This window comes from Lutra lutra, chromosome 12, assembly GCF_902655055.1.
Source record: "Lutra lutra chromosome 12, mLutLut1.2, whole genome shotgun sequence".
Classification (NCBI taxonomy): domain Eukaryota; kingdom Metazoa; phylum Chordata; class Mammalia; order Carnivora; family Mustelidae; genus Lutra; species Lutra lutra.
The window spans coordinates 24,733,977-24,747,162 of record NC_062289.1 but is presented as its reverse complement, the minus strand read 5'-3'; the positions used below and the strand labels follow the sequence as shown (position 1 = coordinate 24,747,162).

Below are 13,186 nucleotides of genomic sequence, written 5' to 3'. Positions count from 1 at the left end.
AATGAAATCCCATCTTCAAGAAATCCATGCTGTTTTCTTTCCAATAAGAGCACAATCTGGATCTCAAGAGAACCACTGACAGAGGTAACAAAAAAATGGGAGCTTTTCCAGTCATGTGGGAAAGTGCAAGAATGGAAAGGTCATTGCCAAGATGGGAGATCTCCTACATGGTGTTCCCCTCTGGTGTATCAAAAGGTACACGAGTCAAGAAAATGAGAAGAGAATGGGGAAAACATCTGCCAAAAAAAAAAGTATCTGATAAAGGAGTAATATCCAAAACCAATAAAAAGAACTCTTAAAACTCAAGGATCAGAAAATGATCCATCTGATAGAAAAATGAGCGAAAGATCTAAACAGAGACCTCACCAAGACCACAGATGGCAAATAAGCACATCACATTACCACCAGGGAAGTACAGATTACAGCTCTAAGGAGATACCACTACACATTCAAATGGCCAAAACCCACAACACAGACAACACCGAATGCTGGTGAGGATGTGGAGGAATGAAAGTTCTACTTCGTCGCTGCGGGAGCACAAAATGGTACAGCCACTTCGACAGTTTCTTACAAAACATGCTGTTACTGCAGAATTCAGCTTTCACACTCCTTGGTATTTATCCAAAGACGGCGAAAACATTCTATGACACTAACACCTGCACGTGGATGTTCACGGCGGCTTTGACAACGGCAAAAACTTAGAAGCAACTACAAATGCCTTCCACAAGTGACTCAAACTGTGACACACGCGGATAATGGACTGTTAATGTTATAAAAGGGGGCTTATCAAGGTATGAGAAGACATGGAGGAAACTGAAACGCCTGTTACTAAGTGGAAGAAGCCAATCCGGAAAGGTCGCGTAATTCCAACCCTACGCTAGTCCACAGAAGACAATTTGATGGCGACAACAGGAAAGGTCAGTGGTCGCCAGGGACTGAGGGAAGGGAGGGACGCATAGGTGGAGCCCAGGGGATCGGAGGGCAGTCAAACTACTGTCAGGGTACCATCATGGTGGATACATGTCGTCATGCATTTGTTCAAACCCACAGAATGTCCAACCACCATGAGTGAACCCAATGGAAATGAGACTTTGGGTGACAACAATGTGTCAGTGTGGACTCATCAGTTGTAACAAACGTTATCGCTCTTGAACAGAATGTTAACAGGAGGTGAGGCTGAGCATGTGTGGGGGAAGGGGTTATTATATGGGAAATCTCTCTCGTACTCATTTTCATTGTGAACCTAAACACAGTTGCTTTAAAAAGTCTATTTTAAAAGGAAAAAAACATACCAGAATACTTGGAATCATCTGGTGTACTACATTTCAGGCTAAGGGAGAGAAAGACACCCACCAAGTCTTCAAATGGAAGTTTGTCCAAAAAGACTACCTGGACCGAAAAGTAACACCTAGAACTGATCTATATCTCCTAAAGCTAATAACTTGGAGGAGTCTCTCAAAAACAGCCTTAACATGTTGCCCTGTTTGTTAGAGGGCTGTATAAAAGCCTAATTCATGTAGCATTTTGGTATTTCGGTATTATACCCAAAGGTCACATGTTTCCCTAAAATGTCTCAGCCACTTTCAGAGCAGAAAGGAGTACTTCTTGAGGACTCCGTATCCTGTGCCATGTTGGTCACTCTGAACAGCCAACGCTGGAGGGGCCAAGGGACATTTGGAGAATTACATACAAATACCAGGACCTATTTTAGAAGGGAGGACTTGAAAAAGTGAAGCTGATGGTTTTGTTGTTGCTGTTGTTGTTGTTTGAGGGTTTTTTGTTTTGTTTTTTTTTAAAGCCCAACTTGTTGAAGTCTCTGATAAATGATGGTCTTTTTCAAATAGGCTTCTCACCAGCAATCAGGTTGAAGAAGTTTTTGTGAAACTACTTCTCAAGCACTGAAGTCTAGCAGAAAAGCTCACGGGAACTTAGGAGCCAACCAACCAATTCCAAACCGAAGTGGAATAATATCACAGTGCAAAGAACTCTGGCCCTGAGGCCTCCCTTGTGATCAAGAGAGAAGACCAGGGCTCGAAGAACAGCAGGGACGACCCCCTCACACCCAAAGCAGCCACCTAAGCCTGACTGCTCAGCCAGACCCTGAAAAGGTTTCCTCCTCAGACAATCATGGACAGGCCTCTGGTTTTCACCATACCGCTTCATACTCCCCAAAAAAGGAAAAAAAAAAAAATGGAATGCAGGAAAATGAGAAGTTTCAAGAAAAACAAAAATGAGAATTTCAGGACTTTTGTTTTAAAGCATTTGTCATGTTTTCTGCTTGTGAATTCGACAAATATTCATCATGCACCGTGTTTGTATACGGCAAGGGAGAGGGTCAGACAAAGACAGCACAATCTTAGGCTACAACAGAAGCCTGCTGGGCATCTGTTTCCGGGGGTGTGCCCGGTGAGGACACAGACACCCGAGCTAGGACCCTGGGATGCCTCTACTGCTCTCCTACAGACCCCCAGACTATGCCAAAGTCAGTCAAGCCACACCATGTGGTCCATTTCTTCCCTGGTTGAGCTGTGATTAACACCAATCGTCCCACAGAGATGCAAGGCGGCCTAATTAAGCCACATTCTCTGATTGCAAACCCTTCAAGGGTCTTGGATGAGAGGTACTTATGAGAATGCTAGTAGGATTCCTAACTATTAGAGCTGAACACATATAGTCTGAAGATCGTAAGTCCTTTCAAACCCATGCAGACCACAGACGCACACCACTTACCACAGTAAGTGTAGATATGGTTCGACTCCAGGAAACGGATCTTTAAATTATGCAAAACTGCAGGCTCATGTAGGTAGCTAAGGGCGGTGAGGTCATTTTCTCCCACCAGGATATCCGGATTCCTCAGAAAAGGCAGCTGGTTGCTTTGGACATCAATGGGGTATTCCCGAATCTAAAGAAATGCACGTAATAGACACAAAAAGGCAGGGTTAGGAAGCATGTAGCCTGCATTCGTTGTCCTGCCGGCTAGAGTCACTGCGCTCACGTGATCCTGAGTGATGGAGACCAATAACCCATTCTAAGAAGGGCCAACTGAACCGAATGTTCATCTTGCCATAAGAGATGTTGAAAACTTGCTGGTGACATAATCCCAATGTATCAAGATAGAAAATGAAGGATAGTAGAGATTCAGAAAGACCATGAGATTTAATGACATTCTACTGGCTTGTCAAGCTCCTCCTTAGTGGGTGTTTCGTTCTGGTTTTAAGAGTTTTTTTTTTTTTTTAAAGATTTTATTTATTTATTTGACAGAGAGATCACAAGTAGATGGAGAGGCAGGCAGAGAGAGAGAGAGAGGGAAGCAGGCTCCCTGCTGAGCAGAGAGCCCGATGCGGGACTCCATCCCAGGACCCTGAGATCATGACCTGAGCCGAAGGCAGCAGCTTAACCCACTGAGCCACCCAGGCACCCTCGTTCTGGTTTTAATAGGAGTACTGCTCCTTCTCCCACGCAGCCAACCTTCTTTGCTCTCATTTAAGGCTCTTGCTTTCCTCTCCCCATCAACTGACCCATTCACTTTTTATTGGGATTGCCTTACAACAAACTGCACTACAAGAATGCCCTCGAGTTGTACATCTGTTCCACGACAGGCTGACTGCAAGCTACTCCAGGAAAATCATTTTACTTTGACGTGTGTCACCAGGGAGTCTCAAATGCAAGGTGCCATCCTTGTACCCCTAGCGTGACACGTAGATGGGAGTACTCCAAAGATGTTTGACAGGACAGACTTATAACTGACTCATGTATATAAATATTCTATGTAATAAAAAGATGATGTTCTTTAGTGTGTAAACAGTAGACTGCTGGCTTGGGTTACCATGTTTTATCTAGGTTTTTTTTCATGGTGTTCTTTAAAATCTGAAAGCTTGTAAAAAACAGTTTCTCAAACACTACTTATGTGTAGGCAGAGTCTGGAGTGGGACCCAGGAATCTAAAATAAAAAAAAGAAATCTACAAGTAGCTCTGCAACAGGTGGTTTATAGATATTTTAAGAACCACTCTTATATAAGCCTTTCAGGAAATTCTATGGGCATAGCCTCAATTTACTGGAATAAGGTTTTTTTTTTTTTCCTAAGAACATAAATATCAATGTTCTTTCTTGCCCCACTTTTAGTCTTGCACAACCAGATCTTAAGGTATATTATAGCCAGCACGTACAGGAAAATCACATGCTAAAATCAGCAGACAGATGAAATCTAATAGCAGATCCAGAAATAAATGCAGGCACAGAAGGAAAATTTGTTCATAACACTGAAGTCATTAAAAGGAATTTTCCTTCTAACTGCCGCAGGTAAACTTGAAGCTGTTTAGAGAAAAAGAATTGAGCCTGTGTTCTAGTCTCATTCCCTCATACATAGTAAGTTTTAGGTAAAACAAAAGAATAAGACCAAAATGGGAAAGAAAATGTAGTCCAGAAGTTTTAAAAGCTTCAGATGGAAGTACTTTTAAAGAATGATAAAAGAGTCATAAGTATGTTGCAGATTTTTATATTTTGACTCTCAGTGGAATTTTTAAGCCATCTTAAAACACACCACATGCAGAGTAAAATGAGAGAGGGGGCAAAGGATCTTGCATTACATAACAGAATTAATCTTAGTAACCAAAGTTTTAAGAAGTCAAAAAGAAAACTAATACCCTGGGATGGCTGGGTGGCTCAGTCCATTAAGTGTCTGCCTTTGGCTCAGGTCATGATCCAGGGCTCCCTACTCAGCAGGGAGCCTGCTTCTCTCTCCCCCTGCTTGTGCTCTCCTTCTAGCTCTGACAAATAAAATCTTAAAAAAAAAAAAAAAATACCCCAACTGAAAATTATGTATGGGATACAAGCCACAAAAAAACTATAGACCACATGAAAAACTATTCAATGGCCATTAATCAAAGAAACGCAAATAATAGATTAGCAGCACCATTATCCACCCCAGAAGCAAAGGTACAGAAACTGGTAAGACCTTCAGTAGAAAGGATGTGGCCACACAGGTGTACTGTGCCCAGGTTCAGATGGACTGACCTTTCAGAGGACAGCTGGCAACAGCCCATCAGACCCTGTCATGAATAGACTCTTTCTTGGCCTCAGGAGACAATCTCGCAAACGGGCAAAGATCTCAACAATCTATAAATCGTAAAAGTTAAACCTGACATACACCTGTGTTTACAGGCAAGCAGCTACCCACAGCATCCTGCTGAATTTATGAAGAGAATGAAATACAGCAACATCCCCACAAATTAGCAACAGTTAGCCGTGTTAGTGAGGTTTTCTTTGTATACGTTCCTATTGGGTGGGGGTATGTGTGTGTTGGTGTATCTGTGTCAAGGCTCTTCTTTTTGTGAAAAGGTCTTTTATCAAATTTGCTCCATAGAGGAAAGCAATAAACTAGCTATCACTCCCTAGCAGGATACAGAATTTCTAGAAGATGGGCAACAAGGGAAAATGGAGTACATTGAGATTTTAAGTTCTAGAGGTGATGGCTTCCCCTGCCACCCTTCACCTCTAGCTGGGACCCTAACCACACCCTCCCTCTCCCTGAGTCTGTCTGCAGACCTCCCTGCAGAGACGTCCCCGCCCCTGGAACGGCAGGTCTGCTCTGCATGTCCTGTGTGGCTCTGCGCCCGCCTCCCAGGCCCAGTACACAGCCCAGGACACAGCCAAGTGCAGAACCGCAGGGCTCCCCTAGCTCAACCCCTCGTTGTTCAGATCAGAAAGCAGGGACCTGAGCTCCGAGTCTTTAAACCCTGAGACAGAAACGCTGGCTTTTCATTTTTTCCTCAGATGGAACACTCCCTCGAAAACTCTCCCCCAAGTGCACAGAGGGAAACGCATATGCAGTTTTGTGAAAATAAGGTCCACAAACAAGCCAGAGGTGCTGGTTACAGGAGGACTGGAAAGTCAACATGCCCAGAGCCACAGCAAGGTTGGAGGAGGTGCTTGTTCAGCATCTGACCGAGCAGCGCCTGGGCTGTGAGTGCGTCCAGCGGGAAGCAAGGAAAGAGAGACTTAGGGTTTTTTTTTAAGTAGGATTTTGATTCTAACACTGCTGTTAGTATCGAACGTTCACGGCTAACATGGTTTTATTTGAAATCTAAGCACTCAAGATGTGATCAGGGACCATGAAAACTTCCTGGCACAAAAGACTTCACAATGTAGTAAGTGGGGTCATCAGAGGTGAAGAGGCAACCAAACGTTAACACTCATGACAAGATTTAATTGTCAGTCACCCACTCATAATGACCCTTGACACTGCCCCCACCCCAGCCCAAGATGAGGAACTGATAGCCATCTCCAACTGGTCCTCACTTAGCATATTCGGACTAGTCAAAACTTGAGAATATAGAGGAAGTGGTTAGGGGATTGGTCCATACTTGCACTTTCCAATAGGCCAACATGCGTGGCTATTGAAATTAAATTCACTGAAATTAAACACAATCAAAACTTCAATTTCTCAGCCCACACGAGTCCCATTTCAAAGGCCCAATGGATACCTGTGGCCAGTGACTACCACACTGGCCAATATAGACAGACCACAGTCCACCGTACCAGAATGTTCTTCTGGAGAACATTGGTCTAGATTGTTCTATACTCTATGAGTCTATGGTTTTAGAATACTTAGTAGGTGCTCAAAAATTATTAGCTGAATGGAACGCTGGATTTTTTTCATGACCTCTCTCATATCCACTCATACCCGTGTTATACAGAACTACATAAAGAGAACATAATCCTAGAAATACCCTTGTGTGACAACTACCAACACAAAGATTGGGGGCTAAGAAGAAGCATATATGGTAGATAAAGCCAATCTCTTTCTCCTACTCTACCCACAGAACTAAGAGATCCAGAGAAAAGGAAGCTAGTACTAATACGGGTAACAGCTGGCAGGGGGTGGGTGTTGATCCTGAAGGGCTACACATAGCGTACTCTGGCACCCAACTAGAGAAGTCGAAATGGGCTCAGAACCATGGTGGAGCTTTTAGGTATGGTGTCTACCATGGTGCGTGTTCCTGGTTTGAGATGTCAGCAAGAAACTCAGAAGTAGCTACCCAAGCGGGTTTCGGAAAGAGTGTGCATTTAGGAGGAGTATAAGAGGTACACTGGAGGTAGAGGCCAGTATCTCACCAAGTTGCTAATAGATTTCTAAAGATTCCTGGCCTTGACCTTTTCATTTTCTAAATCCTATGCTTACATACGTATTAGATTCATTACAAGTTAAACCAAAAGCCCCCACAAGGATACAGATGTGCTGTTTTCACTGCTGTATAACCAGACCCTGGCATATCACAGTGCAATTGCCTTTAATGAATCATGAATAAATGGTGATACAAGTAATTAAGGGAAGAAAATGGCCATAAAGGAAAACATAAAAGTTATTTTAAACAAAATGACAGCAGCATAAAAATACAGAGTCCACGTTAATCTTTTGATTCCAAATTAGCCAGAAACACAGCTTCGACATTCTATTAGAATCGTGGGATCCTAGTTTGGCTTTTGACTAGGTGGGTCTGAGCAAAGAAAAATCCAGACCATTTCCTCTATGGGCTTAATCCAGGGTTTACTCAACCTCAACAATGTTCACATTTAGGATGGGGATTGGGGGTGTTGCTGGCTGCCCTGGGCATTCTGGGGTGCTTAGCAACATCCCTGTCCTCTACCTGCCAGACGCCAGTAGCAGACCACCCTCCTTCGTTAGGACAACCCAAAACGTATCCAGACACTGCCCAATGTCCCTGTGCTTGGTGAGGTGGGGAGAGAATAGGGAGCAGAAATCACTGCCTTGACCATCTCTGAGCAGAAGCAGCCAGGCAAAATGCCCTAACTGATGGAAAATACAGCAGAGGAAAGGGGCAACAGTAACAGGACACAGATCCCTCCAGAGATGGATGCTGGCAGTGATCGCACAGCAGTGTGAGTGCCCTTAATGCCCTTGGCGGCACACCTCGGGAAATGGTGAAGACGGTCATTTCTAGGTTACGCGTATTTTATAATAAAAATATTTCCATTGGCTGGGGCGCCTGGGTGGCTCAGTGGGTTAAGCCACTGCCTTCGGCTCAGGTCATGATCCCAGGGTCCTGGGATCGAGTCCCGCATCGGGCTCTCTGCTCAGCAGGGAGCCTGCTTCCCTCTCTCTCTCTCTCTCTGCCTGCCTCTGTCTACTGTGATCTCTCTCTCTGTCAAATAAATAAATAAAATCTTTAAAAAAAAAAAAAAAATATTTCCATTGGGACGCCTGGGTGGCTCAGTTGGTTAAGCAGCTGCGTTCGGCTCAGGTCATGATCCCAGCGTCCTGGGATCAAGTCCCACATCGGGCTCCATGCTCATCGGGGAGCCTGCTTCTCCCTCTGCCTCTGCCTGCCATTCTGTCTGCCTGTGCTTGCTCTCTCTCCCTCTCTCTCTCTGACAAATAAATAAATAAAATCTTAAAAAAAAAAATATTTCCATTGGAAAATTATAGCCTACTTAAGGTAAGATAACTAATTGCATTGGTAGCAATATGACTAATAGACCTTTATGTGCCATTTGTTCTATAACCTTAAATGTTTTTTGTATATGTACAACACAAACAGAATAAATACAGTCTTCCTCCCATTATCCTTGCCATCTGAACAAAGACAGTCTCAACTGTGGATTACTGAGCTACTGGAGGCAAAAAATTATTAGGTGACCAAACAAATATTAAAAGAACAGAAATAACCAGTAAAATGAAAATCACTTGCACTAAGAAGTTGTATTGGGACAAGCGGATTGACCACTCTCAGCTCTTACTTTGCTAGCTGTGCACACAGCGGACACTTCCCTGAACTGTGCTGACAAGCCCTGTGGGCATTCTCTAGGTGCACAGGTCCGAGTGCACCAACAGTCAAGCGCAGTGGTCCAGTGCTTCTGCAACATTTGCTTCTTGGCATAAAGAACCAAGCTGGCCATCTCCTGGCTGTAATAGCTTGCGATGTTTGGCACCGTCCTCAGACCTGAGTAAGAGGGCCCTTCCCTGGGTCCTGCATCTTCGAGGGCTCCATCATTTTAAACACAAAACAGAAGCTTATGAAAGAACACGTGGTCACTCTGCCCCTTGGCATCAGGCTTCAGTGCTGACGCAGTGAGATCTGCAGCCCTCGGCACACACTCCTGGGACTAAGCCATTCAGCCCCAGGGAAACGGTCCTGCACACCTCTTGCCCCACGATGACAGGTAAGACAATGGCCACCAGGTTCTGGCAGGCCTGTGGACTCTAACACTGCCAACACCAGAGACAGACACCGCTTCTAGGCGTGGGGAGGAGGTGGGCAGTCAAGATGCTTAGAGTAAATAAAGGAAAGGCAAATTAGCACATTAATCCAGCCTTTCAGAGGCACAACTGCAAAGAAAATTCACACATGGAAACACCAATACCAGGCCCAGGGTCCAGGTCCCCGCTTCCCCACAGGCTCTGGGCTCCAGAGGCCCTCACAAATCAATACAGTGTTTGCACTCACGGCAACACGACAAGAGGGATATGTTGCAATACTCCATGATTCATGTTCCTCTGCAATTTCTTTACATACAGGTACAGGCACAACATGCTTAAAGATAACAGTTATTTACACTGGCAGCCAGATGGAGATGGAAGAGTAGAGAGTTGCAAACATGTTTTCAAAATATTAGATGTTTTAGTTTTCAAGAATCAGCAACGTGGGTTTCACGCGCCTGTTGAAGCAGCTTGTCTTTACTCGCAGAGGCAGGCTCACACCCATCTGCTTGCCTTGGCCCCACCAATGTTCAAGGGCTCGGGTACGTGGAGACACAGGTAGGGTGCATCCCCCTCCTTCAAGCTCCAGTGCGCCCGTCTTCCTCTCTCACACACTCAGGGAGGGCCCTGCACATGGGGAGGCCCTTCCATGAAGGTGGCTGTGGGACGCTGGATACGAACTCCAGGCAGGAGACACTCAGGGATGGACGGAACATACCCAACATCATAAAGGCCACGTGCCATGTGTGAAACGGCCACAGCTAATGTCATCCTTAACAGGAAAACCAGAGCTTCTCCCTGACAGTCAGGAACAAGACAGGGACACCCACTCTAACCATTACTATTTAACATAGTACTGGCAGTCCTAGCCTCAGTAATCGGGCAACAAGAGGAATAAAAGGCGTCCAAATGAGCAAGAAAGAGGTCACACTTTCACAGACAACATGATATTCTATTTAGAAAACTAGAAAGCACCAAAAAATTGCTCGAATACATGAATTCAGCAAACTTGTGGGACATAAAAATCGACATATAAACATCTGTTGCATTTCTATACACTAACAATGAAGCAGAAGAAATCAAGGAATCAATTCCATTTGCAACTGCACCAAACACCATAAGATACCTAGGAATAAACCTAACGAAAGAGGTTTAAAAAAAAAAAAAATCTATACTCTGAAAATGACAGAACACTGTGGAAGAAACTGAAAAAGACATAAGGAAATCAAAAAACATTAGATGCTCATGGATCAGAAGCATATACATTGTTAAAATGTCTATGTTATCCAAAGTAATCTACAAATTTAATGTAATCCCCATCAAAATACCACCAGCATGAATGGATAAGGAAGATGTGGTCCATATACACTATGGAGTATTGTGCCTCCATCAGAAAGGAGGAATACCCAACTTTTGTAGCAACATGGACGGGACTGGAAGAGATGATGCTGAGTGAAATAAATCAAGCAGAGAGAGCCAATTATCATACGGTTTCACTTATTTGTGGAGCATAACAACATGGAGGACAAGGGGAGATGGAGAGGAGAAAGGAGTTGAGGGAAATTGGAAGGGGAGGTGAACCATGAGAGACTATGGACTCTGAAAAACAATCTGAGGGTTTTGAAGGGGTGGGGGGTGGGAGGTTGGGGGAACCAGCTGGTGGGTATTGGGGAGGGCACGGATTGCATGGAGCACTGGGTGTGGTGCAAAAACAATGAATACTGTTATGTTGAAAAGAAATTTAAAAAAAAATAAAAAGACAAATGTATATTAAGAAAAAAAAATACCACCAGCATTTTTCACAGAGCTAGAACAAACAATTCTAAAATTTGTATGGAACCACAAAAATCCCAGATAGTCAAAACAATCCTGAAAAAGAAAAGCAAAGCTGGAGTTACCAGGAAAGTATGGTACCGTCACATAGATCAGACACACAGATCAATGGAACAGAACAGAGAACGCAGAAATGGACCCACAACTCTCTGGTCAACTAATCTTTGACAAAGCAGGAAAGAACATCCAAGGGAAAAAAAAGAGTCTCTTCAAAAATGGTGTTGGGAAAACTGGACAACACGCACAAGAATGAAACTGGAATGAAACTTCCTTACAGTACAAAGGTTAATTCAAAATGGAGGAAAGACCTAAATGTGAGACCGGAAACCATCAAAATCCTAGAGACAAACACAGACAGCAACCTCTTTGACCTCGGCCACAGCAACTTCTTGCTAAAGACATTGCCAGAGGCAAAGGAAACAAAAGCAAACGTGAACTACTGGGACCTCATAAGATAAAAAGCTTCTGCACAGTGAAGGAAACAGTCAACAAAACTAAAAGGCAGCCCACGGAATGGGAAGAAACATTTGCAAAGGACATATCTGATGATGGGTTAGCATCCAAAATCTATAAAGGGCTTATCAAACTCAACACCCAAAAAGCAAGTAATCCAGTTAAGAAATGGGCAGAAGACCTAGACACTTTTCCAAAGAAGACATCCAGATGGCTAACAGACACATGAAAAGACACTCAGCATCGCTTATCATCAGGGAAATGTGAATCAAAACCACAAGGAGATACCACCTCACACCTGTCAGAATAGCTAAAATTAACGAGTCAGGAAATGACATATGTTGATGAGGATCCGGAAAAAGGGGAACCCTCTTGCACTGTTGGTGGGAATGCAAGCCAGTGCAGCCACTCTGGAAAACAGTGTGGAGGTTCCTAAAAATTTAAAAATAGAGTTACCCTACCACCCAGCAATTGCACTACTAGGTATTTACCCAAAGGATACAAAAATACAGATTCGAAAGGGTACAGGCACCCCGATGTTTACAGTAGCATTACCTACAATAGCCAAACTGTGGAAAGGGCCCATGTGTCCACCAACTGACGAATGGATAGAGAAGATGTAGTATAAATATACAATGGAATATTATTCTGCCATGGAAAGGAATATTTGACTATTTACAACAACATGGATGGAGCTTAAGTGTATTATGCTTAGTAAAAAAAGTCACTCAGAGAACAATAAGCTTCAGGGCACCTGGGTGGCTCAGTTGGTTAAGCATCTGCCTTTGGATCAGGTCATAATCTAAGGATCCTGGGGTCAGCCCTGTTTTGGGGGCGGAGGGGTGGTCCGTGCTCAGCAAGGATCCTGTTTCTCCTTCTCCCTGTCCCTCGCCCCACCCCTTGGGCTCTCTCTCAAATAAAATCTTTAAAAAAACAACACAACAATAACAGACAAATTCCATATGATTTCACTCATACATGGAATTTTTTTTTTTAAAGTAGTCTCCACACCCAGTGTGGGGCTTGAACTCTTGACCCTGAGATCAAAACCTGACCTGAGATCAAGTGTTGGCCGCTTAACCGACTGAGCCCCCAGGCACCCCACCATACGTGGAATTTAGGGAACATATGAACTTACTGGAGGAGGAGGAAAAGAGAGGGAAGCAAACCAGAAGAGGCTTAATAGAGAACAGACTGAGGCTTGATGGAGGGAGGCAGGCAGGGGGATGGCTACACAGGCACTGGGCATTAAGGAGGGCACCTTTCATGATGAGCCCCGGGTGTTGTATGTAAGTGATGAATCACTGAACTCTACTCCTGAAACCAATATTGCAATGCTCACTAGAATTTAAATTAAAAAAAAAAAAAAAAATTAAATGCAAAACCATGGAAATGGTGAGTTTCCCCCGCCACTAGAGGGCAGGAGTTACAAGGGAGGTGGAGGCAAGAGCAAAGGCTGCCAGGTTCCGCTCTGAGGCAGGCAAACAAGGAGGGAACTTCGCATCACCACAGTTTACCAACTGGCACAGAGATGCCTGACCCCGTTTAGAAGCAGCACAGCGGTAAGGGTGGGCACACCTGGCTACTCCGCACCCATCACAGCCGCGGGGAGAAAGAGAGGACTCTCCTTTTCCAAGAAGTTTCCCATTGGCTTAAATAGAAAGTATCTTACACTGTGCTCA

At 44.1% G+C, this 13,186-nt stretch overlaps 1 protein-coding gene across 2 annotated transcripts in view; it reads right to left on the bottom strand.

The window, feature by feature from the left end:
* The window catches only part of MYO5B (myosin VB), a 348,888-nt gene that overhangs the window by 184,156 nt on the left and 151,546 nt on the right, over positions 1–13,186 (bottom strand). For both annotated transcript variants that reach the window (XM_047696392.1, XM_047696393.1), the window contains exon 3: positions 2,731–2,902. In XM_047696392.1, coding sequence (XP_047552348.1) covers positions 2,731–2,902 — 172 coding nt within the window. The remainder of the gene's footprint in view (positions 1–2,730; positions 2,903–13,186) is intronic.